Source organism: Dipteris shenzhenensis, chromosome 13, assembly GCF_047967505.1.
Source record: "Dipteris shenzhenensis isolate YYH24624 ecotype China chromosome 13, Dip_SZ_1.0, whole genome shotgun sequence".
Taxonomy (NCBI): Eukaryota; Viridiplantae; Streptophyta; class Polypodiopsida; order Gleicheniales; family Dipteridaceae; genus Dipteris; species Dipteris shenzhenensis.
In genome coordinates, this window is record NC_141608.1 from 55,021,938 (window position 1) to 55,048,576 (window position 26,639).

Genomic DNA, 26,639 nt, shown 5'->3' on the forward strand with positions numbered 1-26,639 from the left:
TAAGCTGGGGTAATGCCAAGGCCCGCCTAGAACCCTAACTACCGGAGAGTTCGCCCCCTGGGGATACACCTTAAGTCCCGCTGAGCTTGAGGCTAGGCCAGCACCCAGCTTACATCCTCGCCCAAGCATTTGTCTCCATAACAGTTATTGACCAGATTTGACTGCCACAACAAGTGGCCTCTTCGCTCAGGTAGAATCTCTTTTCACAAAGTCGTGTAGCCCCAGGGCCCTATGATACTTGAATAAAAGACATCACCTTGCTTCTCAATTCACTCTACAAGGTGCTGCAAGTAGGAGGGGTAGCACTGCTCCTCGCACTTTGCTACAAAGAGCTGCAATCAAAACATGGCTGCTCTAGGTACCATGATAGAAAAACATAAAACTTGAGGTGGTTCTGCTGCAGACCACTTGAAGAAATATGCGGAAGCTTATTGCCCAGATTGTGAGAGAAGCAAGAGATTCAAGTCATAGAGAGAACAATATACTGACAACCAGAAACATATTCCTTGAAGGAAGATCTATAGCAAAACAACAAATAATGTATCCACGAGTGTACACCAATTGCCTCCAAGGCTGACCCTATGTCTGTCGTAGATCTGTCCGCAAGGACTTAATGATCCTGCTTAGGTCTGCCCTGAGTGTCTGCAACAAAGAGTGCTGCTACTCACGAGTATGCGCCGAGTGCTCCACTAGGTCTGACCCTGTTTCTGTCCACCGAACCTTCCAACAAGTGGCAAGGACACACGTGAAATCGGCCTTCAACACATTTTGGAATGAGGCTGCTGCAGCAGCACTGTGAAGGAAACATGGCAGGAGTGGCAGCAGATGAACTCTGTCAGATGATGTGTTTAAAATGAGGATGGGCAGCAAAGGCCCCTCTTATAGGGCTTAAGGGAGTGGCCAATCAGCCCCTTGGTTGGCCAAGTACTGACCAGTCATGGTTGGTGAATAGGGCAGACCTGACCAGCCCTGGGCTTGACTTGGCTATCAACCAGTTTTGGCTGGTTTGCCAGCCTGCTTTGGCTGGCCTTTAGCTGGGGTTATAGGCCTACCTCCTATCCCCCTTTTTCTTCCTTTATGCAGGTCACTTAGGCATCTTTTCTGCCAGCCTATTTCCTGGCCCCTGTGGCCTTTTTGCCCCCATCCTCCTGGTCACGTGGAACGGTAAACTCAATCACGGTCTTACACCTGGTGAGCAGAGCCTCCACCTGATCCCTTGTACAAGTTTCGAGATTGAATTCAGCGGTTTTTCTGAAGTCATTAAAGAAGCAAAGCAACAGAGTATCTTTCTCTAGAGGACCTTCTGAAGTTGCACTATTAAGAGCTGCTTATTGCCTGTGAAGTATTTGGGCATAAAGCCTGTTTTAAACCCAGGTGGAGATTTTCCTCCATTGAAGTTGTGTACTTTTTCTGTAAGGTTAATTTCTTTGCATATTAGCTGATTCTTTTGTTTAATTTTACACAAATTTTTTTTGGGTTGGAATCCATTTGCTATCATATTACAAGAGGCATTTGTCAGTAAAGGGAGATGTAGTTACAAAATCAGAAAATTTTCATTGTATGACAAGTAAGTAGGATACTCCAGAGGCTGGACCTTCAAAACAATCGAACAACAATTGGCATAAAGATGCCCCTGAAGAAAGGATATTTGGCAATGGGGGGATCACCAAAGACTCTATGTGGGTGCATGTACACAAATATACATGTATGCACTTAGAGATAGAGATGTATATAATAAGGTCTGCAGGGAGGGAGATGTATATAGATTCAACTCGACCTTCATGCCACTGAAAACGAAAAACGAACTCAATACGCGATGCTGAAGGTTTATATAGTATAATGATCTTTGAGGAAGAAAGAGCCATGCGTAATATTTTGGGATGAGCTCAGGAAGATGGTATCCTTAGTATCATTGACAAAATCATATTTTCTTGCTTCAGGGGTAAACAAAAGCGTGGTCGGACACAATCCAGGGATGGAAAGAGGATTAAACAAGCGAATGAGCAAGACCTTGCTGATGATGCTGTTGATGGCGGGTCACGATTATGAGTAATCTTCAGCATAGAGACCAATATTAACTGAAGAGTTCCCCCTCTTACATCTTGGGACTAATAAAATGTTAATTTAGGTTGTGCAAGCTAGCTCATAAGTAGTAAGTTGAGTAAAGTTTCTCTTTTACTGTATCAAAGTAACCCAAAAGTAGACATTTCGAGCCCATTTATGTTGCTTATTATAGGCACATCCACCTGATGCAAAGTGCTCGGTGTTCCATTCCACCTGAACCTGGTTCATTTCTGTTTGCATCAGCAGCTGCACAAGAAGGGGGAGTATGTTTTTTGCTTTGATAACAATCTGCTTGACGTTTGTACATCTGTTTTGGCAATAGAAGGTCCTGGAGAACTTTATACAGGTGCATGCAAAGGGTGATAGAAGAATGGTTTTTATTATGAAGTAAGTAAAGGTACACTGCATAATCTTTACTGTGTGTTGATCATGTGAATTTATTTGTACCATATTCTGCTCATTGTTATTGCACGGTTTCAAATGTTATGGGAATTACCAATCTTCAAGTCTATTCACAAAGAGAGGCTGACAATCATACGAGCGACAGCGATTATATCCTAACATGCATCACGAGATGTGGCTCATGGAGAGTAAGATCTTATATATATATATATATATAGAGAGAGAGAGAGAGAGAGAGAGAGAGGATATGATATATTAAGAGTCTTTCAGGATCTATGGGACTGGTGACCGCTATCAACAAATAGTGATCTATAACTAGTACTTGTTGAGCCAGCTTGTGTGCTAGTTCAAGTACTCGGTTGTGGATTAGCTTGTTGCTCTAATAGATTTTTCAGGTTTCCTTTTTTTTCATCACAGCTTCCTTTGATGTGTGCATATGCTCAGCATCTTAGGATGCTCATTTTCCACCTCCCCTGTGGGGCAGAATCTGCATATTCTTTCTTCTCTTGGGACCCTAGGTCTTGCCCACCTTCCCTTCTCCACCTCTAGATCATGTGAGTTAGTTCTCATTTTACATGTTAGATGTCTCTTAAACATTGATATGTCTTCTCCAAGATATTTGTGTATTAGATTAATTTCTAATTTGTAAAACTGCATGCTTTTCCCTGGGTCTTGCAATAATTTTAGTAGCATCTTCCGTATCACTAACTCTTGATCCCACATGCATCCTCTAGTATATCCACAGCTGTTATGCCCCACAATTCCATCCCATCTGGGTGCCATAGTGGTTTGTGTAGCTTCCAATGCCTCGTGAGTTTTCCCAACTTTGTTGAGGTAAGCCATGTAACCCCCAATTCCCCTATGAGAAATCTTCTATGTAGAGTTTCTATTCTTTTCCAATAGGCCCTAGAGGGCCTAGGAGCCCATGCTTGGACATCCATAAAGGGTCATTGTTTGTAAATGCTTAGTGTATAGTAATTTTCTCATTTCCCGTTCCATAGGTGTGGCTTCTTGCACTTCTTTTGGAAGCTGTACAAAGCTTTCAAACCCCAAGATTCTTCTTTCTACACATGCATTCCACTCGTAGTTATCAGAAAATTCCAGCCCTAGATATTTGTACAAGTTGGTTGTTCCAAAAGGCTCCCCTTCAAAAGTCACATCAATCTGTTTATTGTGAGTTCCAATTACCATGAATTTGTCTTGGCTATGTTGACCAGCAATGCTGAATGATTGTAGAAGACCCCCAGTGCATACAAATGTGCTTGCATTTTTTGCTGAGCTTTTGTGCAGAACATCATCTACGTAAGGCATAACATGCCACATGGACTCCCTTTCCTCTGTTTATCTTCATCTATAAAGAGGCCGAATATAGTTTGTGAGAGGGGGCAACCCTGTTTGACCCCTATGTCATGGCTTATTATAACCTTTTTTTTGGAACATGATTCATCTACTAGTGCTCTGCTAACAACTAGCACTTTCTTGTAGAGCTTGGATGTGGCTTCTTTGACTTCCAAAGGGTCTTGAACTCTTTCAAGTCTTGCCCATAATTTCTTACAAGGTAGTATCTCAAAGGCTTTCTTGAAGTCTACAAAGCAACAATAGATGTCCCCTTTCCTGTCCTCCATTGCTTCTCTTATGGCTACTTGAAGGTCTATTGTTGAATGCTTGAGACAGAAACGTGCCTGCCTTATTCCTTATTCCTTCTGCCTTTGCCCATCCACCGATTTATTATTTGAGTATGGTTCCATATAGGTTTGTCCATCATGTTACTTACCATGATGGTTCGGTAGTTTTTAGCCATCTTGCTGTCCCCTCCATTTTGGATTGATATGATCTTGCTAGTTCTCCTTTCCTTTCAAATGCTTATTCTTAAGCTTGGTAAGCATTTTCTTCATACCCCAATGTGGGAGGACAATAGGTACTCTCCATGACTTCTTAGGTGCTTGAGCTAGAACATATCCACCCCATTTTAGTATTTCAGCGACTATACCTCGTGTTTTTGGGGCCTTTCCATTTGATAGCTTTTCTTCTGTTATGACATTATGTGTTGACTTGGTAGAGAAGTCGTGAGTGACCCTCTTCTTCGTCCCTCTTGAAGAGGTCTTTGATATATTGGGTCATGTCCCTCTCATGTTGATTGTTGCCATATAATTTCTAAAAGAACTTTCGGGGGTTCCGTTTTAGCCTCTCGAAACTCTCAAGTTGCTTTCTCTTGTGAAAATTCTTGTTTTGGTCCTCACTATCTGTTTGTAGACCTTGGCTTTACCCTCCCTCTCATTTGCGTTTGCTGGTTTCCATTCTCTGTGTGTTCTTAGTCATACCAGTGGTCGTAGGGCATGCCTTTGGTCCTCCTCGTTGCAAAATATGCATGGGGTTTTCAATAGTATTTATGTGATACATTTATCCATTGCTTTGCATGTAGAGCGCATCTTACGTTGATAGAGACAAAATGAAATGGGGAAAACAAAAAACAGGAAAAGCTCTGGACCTTGGTAACTGAAAACATTGTACCACCTCTACTCACAAGATATCTTCCTCACCGCAAAATTCAAAATGGTAAATACATTCAGGAAGATCCTCCTCCTCAGGTAGTGTAATATCAGCCCACTCTTCATCTCTAACTCTCAATAACAAAGACCAGGTGTCACCATGGACTTCCGAGAATAAAACTTTAATATAGAAATCATCACTGAAGAAAATTTCTCTAACTTCATTGTCAAGCTCAAGTGATAAAATCATATCCAAACATAAGAGAATAAGAAAACCTTTTTTTTGTAGCCATTGATGTCGGAAATCTTTGAGGGATCAGCTTCAGTGTAGGTTAATAAGGCATGAGCACATGCTCCTGACCGGGGCAGGGTATCCAGACCATAACATAAATAACTGTGACGCTGACTCCCATGATCAAGACTGATAGAGAATCATAAAATAATAGCCTCATAAGTCACCTTCGTATTAGTACAAAAAAACCACAGCAACAAAAGACCAAAACAGAGATGGCTTGATAGAATCAACCACACCATGCACCAAGAAGCCTTGTCATGAGCAGACCCAATGAAACTCCAATGAGACACCCTCAACGCTGGACTTCCTCAATGTTTCCACCAAAATGCTCAATAATTTACTGACGATTCAGTAGCACAATTAAAGATAGCACGAGCTTTAGCAAACAACTTCCTCATTTCAGAAAACACCTTTCAGCTCCACGATGGTCCCTTCTCTTCATGATCGACAGAAACGTTCAGTCACCTTCATCTTGTGTACACCAATAAGCATTTCCCTCAACTATCTTCATGCGTGGATAAAATTTTTACTCCTCAAACAAGATCAACAATCATTGCTTGTCTTTAATCTACATGTGATCATCTTCGTTGATATGAAACATGGATGAAGTCTTCTCTGCGCAATCACATCATCACGTCTCTTTCCTCTCGATCGTTCTTGCAGGAGACTCTCCTCTCTGTCACCCATGTTCACTCCTAGGTCACCCCTGTTCACCTCCAGGTCACCCCTGTTCACTCCTATGTCAATTCCCCATGTTCACTTCTCTGTCACCCATGTTCACTCCCAGGTCACCCCTGTTCACTCCTATGTCAACTCCTGTTCACTCCTATGTCGACTCCCCATGTTGACCTCTCTGTCACCCATGTTCACTCCTAGGTCACCCCTGTTCACCTCCAGGTCACCCCTGTTCACTCCTATGTCAATTCCCCATGTTCACTTCTCTGTCACCCATGTTCACCTCCAGGTCACCCTTGTTCACTCCTAGGTCACCCCTGTTCACTCCTCTGTCAACTCCCCATGTTCACCTCTCTGTCACCCATGTTCACTCCCAGGTCACCCCTGTTCACTCCTATGTCAACTCCCCATGTTCACCTCTCTGTCACCCATGTTCACTCCCAGGTCACCCCTGTTCACTCCTATGTCAACTCCTGTTCACTCCTATGTCAACTCCCCATGTTAACCTCTCTGTCACCCATGTTCACTCCTAGGTCACCCCTGTTCACCTCTAGGTCACCCCTGTTCACTCCTCTGTCAAATCCCCATGTTCACCTCTCTGTCACCCATGTTCACCTCCAGGTCACCCCTCTTCACTCTTAGGTCACCCATGTTCACTCCTATGTCAACTCCCCATGTTCACCTCTCTGTCACCCATGGTTCACCTCTCTGTCACCCATGTTCACTCCCAGGTCACCCCTGTTCACTCCTATGTCAACTCCTGTTCACTCCTATGTCAACTCCCCATGTTGACCTCTCTGTCACCCATGTTCACTCCTAGGTCACCCCTGTTCACCTCTAGGTCACCCCTGTTCACTCCTCTGTCAAATCCCCATGTTCACCTCTCTGTCACCCATGTTCACCTCCAGGTCACCCCTCTTCACTCTTAGGTCACCCCTGTTCACTCCTATGTCAACTCCCCATGTTCACCTCTCTGTCACCCATGTTCACTCCCAGGTCACCCCTGTTCACTCCTATGTCAACTCCTGTTCACTCCTATGTCAACTCCCCATGTTGACCTCTCTATCACCCATGTTCACTCCTAGGTCACCCCTGTTCACCTCCAGGTCACCCCTGTTCTCTCCCATGTCAACCCCCATGTTGACCTCTCTGTCACCCATGTTCAACTCCTCGGTCACCTATGTTCACTCCTAGGTCACCTCTGTGCACTCCTAGTTCACCCTTGTTCATTCCTATGTCACCCCCCAAGCTCACTCTCTGTCACCTATGCTCCTCCTTATGTCACCCCTTGTTCCTCCCCTGTTCACCCTAGGTCACCTCTTGCCGCTTTCACCCTCAGTCACCTATGGGCACACCAATGTCACCCCTGGTTCATCCTTGGTTCACCCTTGGTTCATCCCTCCTTCAGCCTCATTCAGCCTCATTCACCTCTATAACACCCTGATCCAATATCCTATACAAGAGAGAGTAAAATTCAAACTCCAATTTTCCCACCGTGTTCATTCAAATATTTCCTCTTGCCCACACCGCTTTTTCTCTCACCTACCCCCTCCCACCAAGGCTATATTTAGCCACCAAATTCAGCGTCTGTCCTTTATCTCCCAATTCCAACCAGTGCTATATTTAGCATCTGGCTAAACTCTCCCAATTCCAACCAGTGCTATATTTAGCATCTGGCTAAACTCAGCGTGGATCCTTGGGATCAGCTCATCCACCTCCTCCACCGCATCTTGCAGCCCACTCATGCTATTTTTGGCTTACTTTTCTAAATTTGGATCTCTTGGTTATGTATTTATGGCTGTCCCCCCTCCAAACAACGAAACCATACGCAGCCTCCCTCCATCGCAGTTCTCCTGCAGCCCGCTCCTGCAGGCTCTCCCTCCATCGCCACCCTACAGCTCTCCCTCCATCGCCATCCTGCTGCAGCCTGCAGCCTCCCCTCCAGCGCCTTCTCCTGCAGCCTCCCTCCATCGCATATCTCCTACAGCCTTCTCCTGCAGCCTCCCTCCTTCTCCTGCAGCCTCCCCTCCAGCGCCTTCTCCTGCAGCCTCCCTCCTTCTCCTGCAGCCTCCCCTCCAGCGCCTTCTCCTGCAGCCTCCCTCCTTCTCCTGCAGCCTCCCTCCATCGCAGTTCTCCTGCAGCCCGCTCCTGCAGGCTCTCCCTCCATCGCCACCCTACAGCTCTCCCTCCATCGCCATCCTGCTGCAGCCTGCAGCCTCCCCTCCAGCGCCTTCTCCTGCAGCCTCCCTCCATCGCATATCTCCTACAGCCTTCTCCTGCAGCCTCCCTCCTTCTCCTGCAGCCTCCCCTCCAGCGCCTTCTCCTGCAGACTCTCCCTCCATCGCAATTCTGCTGCAGCAGCCTGCAGCCCCTTCAATCAAGATCGCAGCCCCTCTCCCTCCCTCCGTGATTTCTCCTACAGCTCCTCCACCAGCGATAGCAGCCCTCCCTCCATCAACGAATTTCCTGGCAGCTTCCTCCATCAACGAAATCTACAACGAAAGTTGCAACGCATCCTCTTGGCAGCCCTTGGCCTTGGATCGCATCTCCACCTCCTGGCAGCCCCTCTTCTAGTGAATTGTGCCAGCTTCTTGCTCCCTGCCCACCTCCAGACCCTGCCCCATCTCCCCTACTCTGCTGGGTTAGGCCACCCCCCACTGCTGGGCTGGGCCACGCCCCACTCCCTCTCTCTTGCCAGCTTCCTACTCCCTGCCCACCTCCACATCCTCCGCCATCTCCACTCTGCGCCACCCTAGGCCAACTCCAACCCACTACGCCACCTCTCTCCTTCTACTTTGTGCCACCTCTCCATTGTGTCTTATCTTTTCCAGCTCCATCTCTCTCCTCTTGCGTTCTCCTCGACTCCATCACCTTGCAGTACTCTGGTTGCTAATTCCCTTCTCAGCAGACCTCGTCATCAGCTCCCCTCCTCACTATCACCTCGCCAGCTTCCTCTCTGGACCTCGTCATCGACTCCCCTTCTCGTTATCACCTGGCCAGCTCCCCTCCTCACTATCACCTCGCCAGCTTCCTCTTTGGACCTCGTCATCGACTCCCCTTCTCGTTATCACCTGGCCAACTTCCTTCTTGCCTCGTCATCAGCGCCCCTTCCTTTCCTGCTTCCTTTCTAGCCTCCGTGCTTCTCCATCAGCTTCCCTTCTCATCACCATCAGCTCCCCCTCTTGTCACCACCTGCCCCACTATCTCGTTCTATCTCAGCAAGCTTGCCAACACCTCGACAACAGCTCCCCTACCTCGTCACCAGCTCCCCTTCCCTTCCTGCTTCAAGCCCTCGACAACAGCTCCCCTACCTCGTCACCAGCTCCCCTTCCCTTCAACAGCTCCCCTACCTCGTCACCAGCTCCCCTTCCCTTCCTGCTTCAAGCCCTCGACAACAGCTCCCCTACCTCGTCACCAGCTCCCCTTCCCTTCCTGCTTCCTTTCTTGCCTTGTCATCACTCACCTTCCTGCTTCGTCATCAGCTTCCTTTCCTGCTTTGTCATTAGCTTTTACTTTACCTCTTGTTCTTCTTCATGCTCGAGAAAAAGTCCAAGTATAAGCCACGGTTGCCCAGAGATAAGCTCTTCATCCCTTTCTATACCGCAATGACGTCTCAGGCAGCCTCTGCAGTGCACATGACCTCACCCATGCCTACAGCCTCAGCAGGGCCGACTACATCAGCTAGGCCGACTTCATCAGCAGAGCTACTTTCATCAGCAAGGCCAACTTCATCGGTAGGGCCGACTTCATTAGCAGGACCGACTTCATCAGTGATGCATTCCCATCTTGGTCCGGAGATCACTATCATCTCGGATGGAGAGCCACCGCAATCAAGACAGCAGCGGGGGGTTCTTTTCCACTCTCAGAGCTCCAGTGCCTCCTCTTCCGACCATGGGGGCTCAGATTACACCCCCTCTGCACGGAGACCACATTCAGAAGGGTCAAGTGGGCCAACGGAGATACAGAGCCCTTCGATAACCACCCCTCCCCTCTCCCACGTTCGCGTTATGTTTAAACCTCTTCTTGATCCGAACCTCAAACTATCCTCGGTATTGACATCTTTCGAGATCCAGACCCTCAGTCTAACTGAGTTCGACAAGGTCATCTTCCCTCCTGTGGATGTGGAACTGTGTACAGGATTCATCAGATCTTATGACTATGTCACAGACACTTTTGAGTTCATGGGCTCCAGGCAGCTTCTCACACCCAATTTGGTCTCACAGTACATGGGGCTCCCTGCTCTCCCTATTCAGCCTCCTTCCGACGATTCACCACATCTCCTTTCATTCCTTTCACAGTGCAAACCCAACAGGAGGGGATATGATTGCAAAAAGGTTTTGGAAGGTGGAAGCAGAGAAGCAGTGATCACACGCTACTTCTTCACTCGCTTCTATTCAGCACCCGGGCATTACTACATCACGAAAGGTATCCGTCCTGCTCTCAATGCTCTCTTCACCATCACTCAGTATGATTTTGCATCCCTCTTTTATTCAACATTCCGGGCCACTGTTCGAAATCGCACACGCCGAAGCACACACACCTATACTTGTGGACCTCACCTCACCTACCTCTTGCACCAGTGGCGGGCTGCAACGCCTGCACTTTTTCCTCCACCTTCACATACTTCATCTTCTCCTCACCGCCCACCCTCCGCTCCTATGATCCCCCACTTGAGATCAGCTCCACTAGCCCTTCGTGCGGCCCCAGCATCCTCGGCCTCTACTGCATCAGTCTCTGTCCTCTCTTCCTCTCCAGTCCCCATTCCCACTCTTGCTCCCCCCACATCTGCATCTCCAGTCCCCATTCCCACTCTTGCTCCCCCCACATCTGCATCTCCAGTCCCCATTCCCACTCTTGCTCCACCCACATCTGCAGCACAGGTTTCTGAGCCATTCCCTCTTGGGCCAGCCTCTGGAGCTTTGCCATCAGTTGCTCATGCAGGAGTCGCCTCTCCATCCATCCCCTTCGAGGCAGATTTTGATTTCCCTGATGATGTTCTTCCGGTCACTCCCCTGCCCTCCTCAGGTCTCACCTACCATGGCAGGACATTACCACTTACCTCACCCGCAGTCATGACCATTTCCCCTCCGATCATCTCATCAGGGTCAGTAGGGTGCAAAGATATGCACATTAACCCCCCAACTCAGGGGGATCCCTCGACAGAAGTTACGGCAGCAGGCACCTCTGCCTTGGAATCTCTTGATGGAGAGGCATCAGAACGACACAGGTTATTGAACTTGAATCTTACTTTGGGAGCCATTGGTGATGCGAAGACACCACCCCGGGTGTCTCGACGACTGACCCCTGAACCAAGTATGGAGGCTGCTGAAGAGGACTTACTGGAAACTCGACCTGGCGAGGTTATTTTTGCTGGGGGTAAGATACCTTTTCTAGCGGATTGTCCTCCACTTCCTCAAAATGATATGTTGGATACCTACTTCGCAACCTCCTCAGGAGATCTATTCACCCATGAGGCCCAGATAGCGGAACAGAGCCAGGAACACAAACGGCTGCTGTATGCATTAAAGCGGAAGCGGTCTCCTGTTTGCATGGAGGAGGAGGACCTGGACCAAATTTTCACACTTCCCTTGCAAGAGACAATCGCTTCCAACAAGAAGGTATCCCAAGCTCCAAGCTGTTACCTAGACATCGACACACTGGCTCCAGTGGCAGCTCTCGAGGACCCAGAGCAAGAGGGGATGAAAGCGGCCTTCGAGGAATATAGCGAACTTATTGACATGGCTGACCGAATGACCTATCGGGACAGGTATGCATGGGTTAAAAGGTCCCTTCATATGGCTCAGCGCATTATAGATGACAGCTTCATTCAAATGGGTGCCTCTCTCTTTAATACTACGGGTCAGGTTTGCAAGCTTCTGTCACAGAAGCAACACCTCCGCTTGGAACATGAGAAGAAGGTAGCCAGCATGCATAAAGAATGGGATACAACATTGCAAATGAAAAAAAACGGAGTGGGGAGCAATTCTATAGGCAAGGGAGGCTGCGTGGAAAACTCAGCAAGACGAGTTTCAGCAAAGTCTTGTAGCAAAGGAGGCAGAGTGGACAGCCACCAAGAAAGTTTTGGCGGACCACCATTCAGCCCAACAGGCTCAAAGCCAGCGGGAGCTTGCCGCCCTACAGGACAGATACACCTCACTGGCTGCGGATAAGCTTACTGTGGATCAACAGGTGGAGGTGGTGCGGAGTCAAATGAAGCAGATTCGCGAGGCGGAAGACCATCTCCAAGTTTCACATTCCAAGTTGCAGGACAACTTCCATGGGCTGCAAGATGAAAATGCTGCTCTCAAATCTCGATGTGAACAGTACAGGTCTGGCTACCACAGGTATAAATCCAAATACGAGGACATCCGCAACCTCATGGACACAGTCGAGGAAGAGGCAAGGACCAGCCCCGGAACATCAGCACACCCACCACACCCACCCCCTCCCCCTCCCTGACTTTCATCCCGCAAGCAGTAGCTCCTGGATCTTTTAGTTCGTTATATCTTTTTGTGAACTCTGTACATTTGGATTCTCATGTAAATAAGGAATTTGGAGTTGTATGGCCATGAGCCAGTTTCTCTTTTTTTCAGTTTTACAGTTGTAAGGCCATGAGCCCTTTCTTTTCAGTTTTGGGATGTCAACCCCAAGGTCACTTTCTTATTTCTAATCTACACTTAACTTTCTCTCACAAGATCCTAGGTCATTCACCGGGACAGTGAATGATAGTGGCGGGGGATCTGTTGTACTCAAAGTTTATGGCGACCCGCCAAGAGTCACACTTGGGTCACGTCATGGTCACCTCAACAACATGCCAAGTTGTTAGACCTTGGTCATACCTAGTCGCAGCGTGTTCACATGTGTTCACATCTTGGACTTGACTTGGACATGACATGACTTGACATGGACATGACTTGGACATGACATGACTTGGACATGACATGGACTTGACATGGACATGACGGAAGCAATACATGACTGAAGAGTGCCAAACCTCAACCTCGACTCACCATGGTCAAAGTCAATCAGAGGGAAGTATTGGCGCAATGGTACACGGGATACACCTGTTGGTGCACATGGGAAGGAGTCCAACAGTTAAGAGGCATAGGTGGTGCACCAACCCTCTCAACCAACTAGTGTCAGGAGCGCAGGAGAACACATGGAGCACGGGATTCACTGACCCAGGACAGGCTGGAGTGTTGCGGAAGCCATCAAGGACAGAGCGGGCCACAAACGGTGGAATGGCTAAGGATGGCTAAGGGTGCAAGAAGACATCCAATAGGAAGAAGGAGAGGAGATTGGCAGCGGGGGGTGGAGCAGAGGAGGAGAAGGTGAAGAGGGGGAAAGGGAAAGGGGAGAGGACATTCTGGCAGGGGCGAGAGGCGAGAGTGAAGGAGTGAGAGGCTAGAGTCAAGAGCTCGCCTCGTGTGTATCTTCGGGGAGTGTATCAGTCATCTTGCTTTCTAATGAGTTATGCTACTTCCCATCTCTGCTCGCTACTCTAAAATCTCTTTTCGTTGTGTTCTCCTCCCCTCCTCTCCCTTCACCTGGTACAACGGACCTGTGTCATGTGGTTGAAGTTCCTTGCTGTTCATGTCGAGGGATGGCTTTCATGATGTTGTTCCGCTTTGGTCTTCTTCTTGCTCACATCACTTCAGCACTTGTACCGCTTGCACATAGTTGACACCATCTACCGCTTGCACATAGTTGACACCATCGACAAGCACTCACCTACGTACCACCAGTGACACTTATGGCACGTCTTACTCGCTTCTCGCACCAGTGGCCCTAGGCCTCCGGTAATACTTCCGGAAGTGTTAGGAAACCCCCCCCCCCTCAGACAGAGACCGTGTCTACCCACCAATATATATATATATATTTGTATATATGTATGTATGTAGATCTCATACAAGCTACATGGGGCTGAAACTGAAATTTTTTTAAAAAAGGGATAACAATAAGAGAGCAGTACCATAAGCATCTACTGTTTGCGTGGGTACAGAGAGCAATATACAAGATATCATCAGGATGTATCGTGTCGATCGGGTGCCAAAGTAGCTTGATGAGTAGAGAGGATTTCCTGTATCAATAGCTATCGAGTAGAGCTATGACGTGGGGGTGGACAAGGTCTATGTGTATGGCGGATTTTGAGAGACATATCAGCAGTGACACCATGGCTAGAGCGATGCTCTCCAAAAAGGGAGGGGATCAGGCGAGCTCGGATAGTGTAGGCAGCAGGCTTGTGATGTCGTCTCCAATCGGCATGGAGCTCATGCCTGAAACGCGGAAGAACATGGGACTACCGGCCCACAGGATTGACATTGGTCATGCCTGAAATGGGGAAGAACATGTAACTACCGTCCCACAGGATTGACATTGGTCATGCCTGAAACACGGAAGAATATGGGAACCGGCCCAAGGGTTGTACTTCGGTCAACCAGGAATCCGGCTTTGACTTCGGTCAAAGGACATTGATCATGAGGATTCAGATCAATGAGGGTTGGATTGACCCAGCAGTATATGTTTTATGTTGTGTGTACACACATGTGGTCAGTGGGGACGCCCACACGTGACGAGGATTAGTCAAAGAAAAGAACTGTTTTATTTGCATGCAAATGAATGGCTAACATTCAACGAGTGCCATGATTGGTGCTAGCTTAAATGTGCAGGTACCAGGTAGGGTTGGATTACCCTCTTGCACATGGAAGTTGCTGGCGATATTTAGGTGCTAGCGATGGCACCTAGCTAGGGGCCGCGCACCCCTAGGATCGAGACTAGTTAGAGACGGCTTTAATTTTTAAAGCCTAGCTAGCCTTTGAGGATAGACTTTGACTAAAGTTGAGCAATAGAGAATTGCCATGTAATATCATTCTAATTGTAATGTCTATTGTGACTTATCCTCACATAGAGAACTCTACCTGTGCATTATGGGTGATCTAACTCTCCCACAGGCTACTTTGTAACTGAACTCAGTTTTCAAGTGGAATAAAAACCTTCGGGGGGGTCCAGCCAACGTGTTGCTCTGGGCCTCAGTCGCGGGTGTTGAGAGAGGGAGAGAAAAATCTACATTTCAACGGTACTTTCAATTCAGCAGACTGTTTCTCTAGCATGCAACTATGGATGCTTGTGCTCACAATGATGTTGCAGAGATTTCACAGGTGCAGGTATAATGGGGGCAATGTTGGTGGTAGATTAGAAAGCAGGTAATACAGGGGAAAGCCTCGTCCCTCGTCTTACAGTGGTATCAGAGCAAGGTCTGCACCTTCTCTGAAAGGTGCATAGATCAAGTGTAAAATACCTGCACAAGAGATGCCTGCAAATGCTGTGGGAAAAGGGGTAAGCAATAGATGCTATCTGTGAAGCAGTAATTGCTGGGAACAAATTTCAGTAAGGCAGAAAGACTGTGAACAGTCAGCTGCACTTGAGAAAATACCCAGAGTCAAAAGGCATGAAGTACTAATTGCATAAGAGCTGCCCAGAAATCAATTGCATCAGCCTGTAAATACAGAGACTGTGGAAGATGCTTGGAAAGCAGTCGATGTGATTTCCTGTGAGGGGCAGATCAGTATGCCTGGAAGGGTTTGAGCTAAGATCAGTAAATGATTACTGTTGGAAGTGTTCTGACAGATGCTTGAGCAAGTCTGAATTCAGGTGAGGCAGACTGGGAGAGAACCTGCCGTGAGCTTGTGTCCTGAATTGATAACGTAAATTGGATCTGGGATAATTCGCGAGTTGATAAAATTGGATACCCCTAGAAGAAGACTGAATACCCACGCCGGATGGAACGAAGGGAATATTGAAAAGCTTGTCGCGATGCAATAATAAATTTATGCTCGCGATTTGTAGACAGTTGGAAGGAGTTTCTAAAGAAGTGCCCACAAAGTGAAAAACTCGTCGCGACTGTCAAACAGAGATAGTGGTATCCAAGAATTGATCATCGCGATGGAGACGACAAGCGGAAATTGCTTAAATGAATAGTGCGAGCTGAAAACTCAGGCAGAAATTTGATTTGGAGTAGAATCTATCGTTCGCGACACCGATTATGTGTTGAGAATTCAGAACCCTTAACCTTTCACAAAGGGGAAAAGTGACTGTCACGATACACATACGATATTGAAACAGCTTTGCGCTGTTGTCTTGCTTATAAAAATGCTCTTGTGATTGATTAGTTTGCGCCGGAATTCCCAACGTGGAACAGGCTGACTACTTGACGACCGAGTTTCCCCCTGTTAGAAGTTATGAAATGAAGAACTCTACTAATAGATGCTCGCGTCAGGCATGAATATCCACCGGAACGATTTGTGAAGTGGCCCGTGTTAAACTGTGACAGTCGTGAAGAAAGAAATTTGATCACGGCTTTTGGGCAGGGCAAGACTGATTCTAATTAATGATTCATTAGTAGAGAGTCGATCAAAGTCTTTCACTCTGTTGGAAGAAATCTAAATTGGCCGCGTGCTGGAATTCGGTCACGAAGGAACGTCAGCTTCTATTTTAGATTTGTACCATCTTCTCCACAAAAATCAAACTCAAAATCGTGGAACTGTCACGATCCAACCAAGTCCAAGACTGATAGAAAATTCTTGGAGGAGAAAAGATGAGGCGAAAAGCCCCTGGTGATCGAATTACCTATCTACACAACTACCCGCCTAAGCTATACAGTATATTCTGATTACAAAAAAAAAAAGAAGCAGAGAAAAGCTCCTCTTTGAAAGGGTGATCATAATAATCACAATCAGAAATTACTGTTAAAAAGATACCTTTGGCCAACTTAGTCCTTACCTGAATGTACCTGCTGGTACTGTGTACAGCCTGCATAGAGACACAGGGAAGACAAATAATTGTGAAATCCATAAAAGAAAACCAGTAACTGCACTACTACTGTCAGGGGTATTATCCTTGTGTTACAGCCTGCATATGCCTGTACTCAGTGGATAAACAAAGAAAGTATAGTTTATCAAAGAGAGGGAAAAAGAAACAGTTTTGTGAAATCTACACAAAAAGGTATAGTCCTTCAAAAGTAGAGTCAGAAACTATAGTTACAGTAAAAAGGATGGCTGGGAAAGACAAGGGTAAACAAATGCCTAGTTAGGGTGCTCCTGCTGCACCAGAGGTGGACCCACAGATGCCAATGGAGTTGGAACAAATAGTGAAAGAAATGATGTACGCTCTAGCCGAGGTAGCATGACCTCGGAAGAATCAGTCGACATTTCCCTTATAGGATCTATCTTTGTAATATATGTGTTTGCGCTTTATGTAAATGATCGGGAGGGATTAATGTCAAGGTCCTAGGTGAGGGCTGATAGCACCAGACTAGATAGATCTGAGACCAAGGGCCTAGTGCAAAGATTGTGCCTAGGGGCAAGGAATTAAATGCATCCCAAGAGAGGGGTGAAATGTTGCATTAGGAAGGCCCTATATGGATGACATGTGGCATCTAGATCTATCTAGGGATTTGGGGTCTGTCAAGGCTAGTGAGAGAAGATAAGGATTGGGATTTTTACGTGATTTTGTGTACAGCTCTCTCTCTCTTTGAAGTCTTGGCAGAATTGGCTGGGTGGAAGATCAAGGTGCTACTCCCGTGATCTGCATCAGAGACTAGGATAGTAAAATCTGGTTACATTTTGGTATCAGAGCCCAAGGTTGGGAAGGAGAGAATGAATTGACGCTGGTCAGCGGAAAGTCCTAGGATAGAGAAGGCTGGCTGGTCGACGAGCAGTGACGGGTTGATGGCGCATGTAAGAGCTCACAAGCGGGATGTTCGATAATTCCCCAAGGATTAGTGTTGGCCGTCGCGTGGGCAGGGATTCACCTGAAGGGTCGCGTGAGCTCGTGAAGGACCTGTGTGCACGTAGTCCGGGGGAGTGGTCAGAACTGTCGATGCACGGATTGGTGGTTTGGAAGAGCGTAGCGGGAGTGCTGGTAGCGAATCACCCGAGGGTGACGACTAGAAGACTGCCGACGAGGTCCGTGAGTGGTGGCGCTCACGTGGAAGGTTTTGACGTGCTGCAGTGATTCGACGCAGATGGTCCGTGGGCTGGGCGATATATACGTCGACAGTTCGTAGGTTGGCGTGGACAGCCCAATCTGAAGGATACGCGACATCAGAGAAGGCTTTTTATTCGCAAGCAGACAGAGCGTGGAGGCTGCAGGAATTGGAGACTCGAACTGCATGGAACAAAAAGGGGGTGTGGCTGTTCGTGGATGACCAGGAAGCTCTCTTCAACCTCCATTAGTTTCGTGTTGTTTTTTTTCCTCCTTGATTTAGTCTGGTGAGGCTATATTTTTTGTAGATAGGACCTCGTGAATAATCAGCCTGTGTGAGGCTTTAATGCTGTAGCAAGGACAGAGTATGCTTGAGGATATGCCTGTGGGTTTCAGTCAGAGTAAAATGCAGTAGCTTCCCTAGTATAGGGGAAAAGCGCTATTGGGTTATGCATGTATCTGATGCCCAGTCAGTGCGCAGGGGGGATTGCAGGAATTCCCTAGTATAGGGAATTGTGTCAGACTATTGGACGCTGAATTGTGTCAGCTTGTAAATACAGTTTTCTAGTAGTGTTTTTAATATTTTTTTTTAAAAAAAAAAAACCAAAACAAAACACCTATTGAATTAAATGGAAGCAGAAGAAGGGGCTTCCAGGAGGGACCCTGGTGGATCAGGAGTCCGGCCGACCCAGCAGGGATCGCGCCCAGTAGCTCATACGTTATCTAGCAGGATTGCATTGCTGGAAGATGCCTTGCAACAGTTGTTAGCACAGCAGTTACAAGCCAATGCAGGGCAGTCCGAACTTAGGAGAGTACTACAGAGTATGTCTGCCAGACCTTCTCGAGAGGAGAAGGGAAAGGCTCCAATGGAACTGGAGTCTAGCGTTCATACGGTCGAGCCTAGGAAGGCTAAAGTGCCAAATATTGCAAATTACAGACCGGAAAAGTATTCTGGTCGGATGAACGACCGTAGCTCCGATGTCATTGAGACCTGGCTACACAAATGGGACGAGGCGTTCGCCATTTGTGAGATCAGAAATGACATCAAAAAGATCCGCGAGGCCACCCACATGTTCAGTGAGGCAGCGGATCGGTGGTGGATTAAACAACAAAAAGATGGCATAGCATCCACTACCTGGGAGGGGTTTAAAAGAGAGTTCAGGAAACACTTCTTACCTCCTGACGAAGCATCCCGAGCTTGGGATCAATATAGGAACCTTCGTCAGAGAAATTTATCAGTGGCAGAATACACTGATAAGTTTCGAGAGAGTGTAATGAAGGTTGATGAACCCCTGCCTCAATCAATCCAAGTGAAAGATTTCATATTTGGATTGAATGATCGAATAAAAATGGAAGTTCGGGCTAAGTACGCGAACACGCTAGATGATGCAATAGCTATAGCCCTGAACTACGAGGATGCCAAGGGCAGCAAGCCAAGTGGGTTTGCACAGGTTGGAACCCAGTATGGGTATCCAAAGAAATCTGGGTTTAAGAAGAAGTGGGCTAGTAGAGGGAGTGGTTTGCAGCCGAGTGGTCAAGCCAAGCAGGCGAGACCGGCTGAAACTTCTAAACCAAGTACCACCATTGGAGTGAAGAGGAAAGTAACTCCAATGGCAGCCCGGGCTTGGTCTAAGTCTCCCTTGAACCCAGAACAAAGGGAAAAAGCGAGGAGAGAAGGCTTATGCTTTGGTTGCCTTCAACCTCATCAGTGGAGAGATTGTCCACGTAATAAAGATCGTCGGATGGCTGAGATGGTGATCTCAGAGTGCGACGTGGAGATGCAGGGAAGTCCCAGAGCGGAAGAGATGCAGATTCAGCTAGCGGGATCTTCTCAGAGGTTAGTACCTTGTTTGTTCTGTGTGTCTGTTACTAAGTTAGTGACGAGTGCACCTGATAACATCCTATCTAAGCCCGTAGCAACGGGGTATACAGCCTTCAATGATACGGAGTTAATCAAAATGAAAGGGCAAGTGGCCAGTCATGATGTCATTGTGTTGTTTGACTCAGCGTCAACTCACAATGTGATTAACTCCAAGCTCGTGAAGAGGCTGAAATTAAAGACAAGTCCATCTGACTACGCGTATACAGTCAGGATGGCCGATGGAAGTTCAACTGAAGTATGGGACCAAAGGGTTACCCAGTTGGAGCTTCGGATTCAGGACTATGCTGAGAAGCTTGATTTTGAAATAACCAAGCTTGCTCATGCGGATATAGCCCTGGGAATGGCGTGGCATTCTAGGAAGAATCCAGCCATTGATTGAAAAAAGCACGTATATCAATTCAAGATGAATGATGTGCTTTATGTCTTGCGAGGTGAAAGAGATATACCTCAGGGACCGTTGGTTTCCGTGATGGAAATCAGAAAGGCTCAAGTAGAGTCTTTATACCTTTGCACAGCATCGGTAGAGTCGGTGGATGAGTCTTCGGCTAGCACTGATGTTATGCAAAGTGATGAGATGGCCAAGCTGGCTAATCTTATAACAGAGGAGTTCTCTGAATGTTTTAGGGATGAACTACCTTATGGGTTACCTCCAGAACGGAAAGTTCAGCATAAGATTGAGCTGATCCCGGGGGCAGAACCTGTAAATAGACCTCCCTATAGAATGAGCTTTACTGAAGAAGCGGAGGTGCGTAGGCAACTAGAAGAATACCTCAAGTTGGGGCAGATTCAACCAAGTTTCTCACCTTTTGCTTCACCAGTGATATTAAAGAAGAAAAAGGATGATACGTTTCGCCTCTGTATAGATTACAGAGCATTAAATAATATCACTGTTAAGCACAGGTATCCGATGGCTCGGATTGATGATTTGCTAGATGCATTACATGGAGCCGTGATTTTCAGCAAGATAGATCTTAAGTGCGGCTATCATCAGATCCGGATTAGAGCCGAGGATGTGCATAAAACTGCTTTCAGGAGCAGGTTTGGTCATTATGAGTTTTTGGTAATGCCCTTCGGACTTACCAATGCTCCAGCGACCTTCGTCATGCTTATGAACGACTTACTACGACCGTATATCGGAAAGTTCGTAGTACATTTTATTGACGACATTTTGATATTCAGTAAAAGTGTTACTGAGCATTGTGAACACTTAAGGATAGTGTTCAGTACTTTGAGGAAAGCCAGTCTTTACGTGAATAAAAAGAAAACTATACTGTGTATGGTTAGGCTTGAGTACTTAGGGTTCATAATTACTCCACAGGGGGTAGAAATGGATCCGAAGAAGGTGGCTGCGATACTAACTTGGCCAATCCCTCAGAGTCTGACCGCGTTGCGATCATTCTTGGGATTTGTCCAGTTTTATAGAAGGCATATCAAAGGATATTCCGGAATAGTATCGCCATTGACTGATCTGACCTCAGATAAAGTACCTTTTGTTTGGGGACAGAATCAACAGGAAAGTTTTAACACCATAAAACAAGCTGTGGTCACAGGACCTGTGTTAAAAATAGTTGATCCCCAGAAACCGTTGTTCCTGGAAACCGATGCAAGTGGCATTGCGGTAGGAGCAGTCCTCCTTCAAGAGGGAAGGCCAGTAGCCTTTGAAAGCAAGAAGCTTTCTCCCTCTCAAAGGAATTGGCCAACTCATGAATTGGAGTTGTATGCTGTTATCCATGCTTTGAAAACATGGAGGCATTATCTGTATGGTTCAGAGTTTTATGTGGATGTGGATCATGATACTCTGAAACATTTTTGTAAACAGCCTGACTTGAGGGGCCGCCAAGCTAGGTGGGCAGAGCTCATGCAGGAGTTTAATCTAACGATTCGGTACCGAAGAGGAAAAGACAATAAGGTAGCTGATGCGTTGTCTTGCATTATGCACAACCTGAGTTTCACGGTATTAGAGAGTGCTCTAATGACCGAGATCAGAGAAACTCAAAAGGTGGACGAGTTTGTCCAGAGCTTATGGCCTAAGGCTCATGTGTTAAAACTCGGGGAAAATGAAAAGGATGACCTGGCATCCAGAAAAGGCCAAACTTATGCAAGATATACCATAAGGGATGGTATGCTAGTTAGAAATGGCAAGGTTGTAGTACCTGGTCAGAATGATCTCAGGCAGAGAGTCATTCGACAGTGCCATGATAGCCCGTGTGCGGGACATCCAGGAGTCGAGAAGACATATGATCTCGTGAAGCGAGATTTCTTTTGGCCAAAGATGAAAAAGCATATTCATGAATATGTGACACGGTGTTTCTCGTGTCAGGTAAGTAAGGCCGAGCGGGTGAAGCCACCTGGACTTTTACAGCCCTTGGAAATACCACTAAGTAAGTGGGAGAGCATTTCCATGGATTTTATTGTAGGACTACCTGCAACGCAAGGAGGGTATAACTCTATCCTTGTGGTGGTTGATCGTCTAACCAAGATGGCTCACTTCATTCCGACTAGAGAGTCTATTAGTGCCCCGCAAGTAGCGGAGTTGTTTATTAGACATATATTTCGTCTGCATGGATTGCCTAGATCCATAGTGTCAGACAGAGATGTCAGGTTTACCGGTCACTTTTGGACAGCGGTATTTGAGACACTAAGGACTGAGTTGGGAATGAGTAGTGGGGATCATCCTGAGACGGATGGTCAGACGGAGAGAGTCAACCAGACCTGGCCTTTTCTGGATGACCTGGCATCCAGAAAAGGCCAAACTTATGCAAGATATACCATAAGGGATGGTATGCTAGTTAGAAATGGCAAGGTTGTAGTACCTGGTCAGAATGATCTCAGGCAGAGAGTCATTCGACAGTGCCATGATAGCCCGTGTGCGGGACATCCAGGAGTCGAGAAGACATATGATCTCGTGAAGCGAGATTTCTTTTGGCCAAAGATGAAAAAGCATATTCATGAATATGTGACACGGTGTTTCTCGTGTCAGGTAAGTAAGGCCGAGCGGGTGAAGCCACCCGGACTTTTACAGCCCTTGGAAATACCACTAAGTAAGTGGGAGAGTATTTCCATGGATTTTATTGTAGGACTACCTGCAACGCAAGGAGGGTATAACTCTATCCTTGTGGTGGTTGATCGTCTAACCAAGATGGCTCACTTCATTCCGACTAGAGAGTCTATTAGTGCCCCGCAAGTAGCGGAGTTGTTTATTAGACATATATTTCGTCTGCATGGATTGCCTAGATCCATAGTGTCAGACAGAGATGTCAGGTTTACCGGTCACTTTTGGACAGCGGTATTTGAGACACTAAGGACTGAGTTGGGAATGAGTAGTGGGGATCATCCTGAGACGGATGGTTAGACGGAGAGAGTCAACCAGACTTTAGAGGATATGCTGAGAGCATATGTGTCATTGAGGCAACATACATGGGACAAGTGGTTGCCATTGTTGGAGTTTGCCTACAATGATCGAAAACATTCGTCTACTGGGTTCAGTCCGTTTGAACTGAACTATGGTTATAGGCCAGCCAATCCAACTATAGTTGGAGTACCTCAGAAAGTGCCTAGTGCCGCGAACTTTGTAGTTCAGATGCGGGAGATGCTAGCACTTGCGAGAGCTAATATCCGTCAGGCTATGGATAGAGCCAAGGTGTATGCGGATGAAAATCGGTCTATAAGAGTATTTGAAGAAGGAGAAAAAGTTTTTCTCAGAATTCCTTCGCACTCGAAGTCGTTGACTTCAGGAGAGTGTGCTAAGTTATCACCTCGATACTGTGGGCCGTGGTTAATTCTAAAGAGAATAGGCAGTGTAGCCTATAAATTAGAATTGCCACAGGGGTGTAAGGTGCACCCGGTTTTTCATGTTTCACGTTTAAAGAAATTTTTACATACTGGTGACTCACTAATCGAAGGTGTGGTTTTGTTTCAGGAGATAGAGGATATTGCAAGGCGCAAACCAACAAGAATCCTGGACCGAGGAACAATGCAAATACGAAATCGGAAGATACCCACGGTGTTGGTTGCATGGCATGGTCAGCCTCTATCCGAAGCTACCTGGGAATCTGTATATCAGTTGCGGAGAGTGTTCCCAGACTTTATCATCGAGGACGCTGATGTCTGAAGAGGGAAGGAATGTTACGCTCTAGCAGAGGTAGCATGACCTCGGAAGAATCAGTCGACATTTCCCTTATAGGATCTATCTTTGTAATATATGTGTTTGCGCTTTATGTAAATGATCGGGAGGGATTAATGTCAAGGTCCTAGGTGAGGGCTGATAGCACCAGACTAGATAGATCTGAGACCAAGGGCCTAGTGCAAAGATTGTGCCTAGGGGCAAGGAATTAAATGCATCCCAAGAGAGGGGTGAAATGTTGCATTAGGAAGGCCCTATATGGATGACATGTGGCATCTAGATCTATCTAGGGATTTGGGGTCTGTCAAGGCTAGTGAGAGAAGATAAGGATTGGGATTTTTACGTGATTTTGTGTACAGCTCTCTCTCTCTTTGAAGTCTTGGCAGAATTGGCTGGGTGGAAGATCAAGGTGCTACTCCCGTGATCTGCATTAGAGACTAGGATAGTAAAATCTGGTTACAAATGATGCAACAAATGGAAACCTTCAGGAGGGATCCGAGGTTACAACACCTGTTTGTCCAAGGAGAGGCTTCAAGTACCGCCTATGATGTGCCTAGGCCACCTGTGCAAGTGGAAGCACAGCCTGAGTCCAGCAGAAAAAAGGAAAAGAGGGTCCCGTGCTCAGACCAAGAAGAGGAGGCAACAACAGGAACCATCCAGTACCTCTTCATCCTCTACATCCAGCTCATAGTCTTCTTCTTATGATACCTCTCCGGAGCCATCGAGAAGAGAGAAGATAGTTAAAAAGAAAAAGTGTGACAAGCCCAGAGAATTCAAGGAGGGTGGAAAATCCGTGAGATTCATCACCTTCAATGGCAGATATGGGCAAGCAGAGAAAGCTGTTCAATTTGTCAGACAGTTTGATGTAGCGTTTGGAAGTGAGAACTTCTTGGAATCATCGTTGAGAATGGTTAGCCTACATCTTACAGGGATAGCCAGTGCGTGGTGGGAAGCCCAGACGCAGGATGGTACTGCACCCAAGCACTGGAAGGGGTTTAAAAAGGCCTTCTGCAAGCAGTTCCTGCCCAAGGAATTCAAAAGCCATGTAATGAATGCTTGGGACAGTCTCCACATGGAAGCAGGGGAGTCCGTGGATGACTACAACCAGAGGTTTTGGGACTATTACCTGCAGGTCTTGCCATTTAGGAAAATATCCCACGAGACTCAGATGGAGAAGTACAAGGCCGGTCTCTGACCCCGAAAATTCAGACCCAAGTGAATACCCAACGATTAAAGGGTATTCAAAATCTGATGCATGTTGCTACAGTGGCTAGTCTAATGTACATGCAAGACCCCTCCACTTTGATGTCACGGCAAGCAGGTATGCCGACAAGAAGGAAGCCTAAATCCTACAGGCAAGAAAGAAGGGAATTTCCTGAACGGAAAGAATTCCCTAGAGGGGCAAAGAAAGGGTTTCAACCTCAGAAGCCGAGGGAAAACCGTCACAGCCCAGAGGATTAAAGTTTCAATCCAAATTCAGTCTTGAACAAATTGATATCTTCAGGAAAGAGGGCAAGTGTTTCCGGTGCAGGGAACTAGGACATGTGGCTGCCAGATGCCCAGACAGGCCTCCGACATCGAAGGGGAAAGAGGCAAAGAAGCCACAACAGCCACCTAGGCCACGAGCTGCAGGGATCCCTGATGTTTTGGGATGCAGCCAGGATCCAGAGGAACGGGAGATGTGTCTGGCTTGGGGAAAGATTCGTGACCAGCCAGCACTGATGGGTGTTTCTTGTACAGTAGGTTGCAGAAAATCATTGCTAAAAGTAGAGGGGAAACTATCCCCGTTGTATCAAATAAATCTTTCAGCAAAGAAATAAAATCAGCAATTTCTGCGTACATGGTTTTTGTCAGGGACACAATCCTAGATATGTCTGCTGATTTTAATGTACACAATGAAAGCAATTTTCAATTTTTAAATAAATTCAAAGATTGTTTTTCGGAGGCACTACCAGAACAGCTACCCCCAGAGAGGCCAGAGGATCACATGATAGATCTAGTGCCAGGGAGTGAGCCGCCTAATAGGCCACCATACAGGGTCAGTGCCACGCAGAGGAAGGAGATAATGAACCAGGTTCAGGACTTGCTGTCCAAAGGGTTAATACAGCCCAGCTCCTCACCTTTTTGCTCACCTGTACTGTTAGTACAGAAGAAAGATGGTTCGTTCAGGATGTGCGTGGATTATCGCGCCCTGAACAAGATGACCATCAAGAACAGGTTCCCCATTCCATGCATTGATGATGTCTTGGACAAATTGGGTGGTGCCACTATTTTTAGCAGGATAGATTCGAAAAGTGGTTATCATCAGATAAGGATACAGCCACAGGATGTGTATAAGACAGCCTTCAGGACTACCTTTGGACTGTATGAATATCTAGTGATGCCATTTGGGTTGACAAATGCCCTTGCCACTTTCAATAGGATGATGGATCGAATATTCAGGCCGTATAGACATTTTACTGGTACCTTCTTTGATGACATCATTATCTTCTCTACATCACTGGAGGAACATAAACAACATCTAGCCTTGGTATTCGAAGAGCTGCGTAAAAATCAGCTCTTCATCAATGGAAAGAAGAGTGAATTCTTCTTGGACGAGTTTCATTATCTGGGACACATTATTTCTAGGGAGGGAGTCAGAATGGGGACCCTGCTAAAATACAGGCCATCAGAGATTGGCCAGAGCTGCGTTCATTGCACGAGGTACGGAGCTTCTTGGGCTTATGC

At 46.8% G+C, this 26,639-nt stretch overlaps 1 protein-coding gene across 5 annotated transcripts in view; it reads left to right on the forward strand.

The window, feature by feature from the left end:
* LOC147895606 (uncharacterized) overlaps positions 1-26,639 on the forward strand; it is a 104,438-nt gene that overhangs the window by 60,501 nt on the left and 17,298 nt on the right. For 3 of the 5 annotated variants that reach the window (XM_087383542.1, XM_087383545.1, XM_087383544.1), the window contains one exon: positions 1,941-2,282. The exons of the other annotated variants lie outside the window; for them this stretch is intronic. In XM_087383542.1, the coding sequence (XP_087239668.1) occupies positions 1,941-2,049 (109 nt within the window). In that variant the 3' untranslated portion in view covers positions 2,050-2,282. Of the gene's footprint in view, positions 1-1,940; positions 2,283-26,639 lie in introns of those variants that run through there. 5 annotated transcript variants of the gene reach the window in all.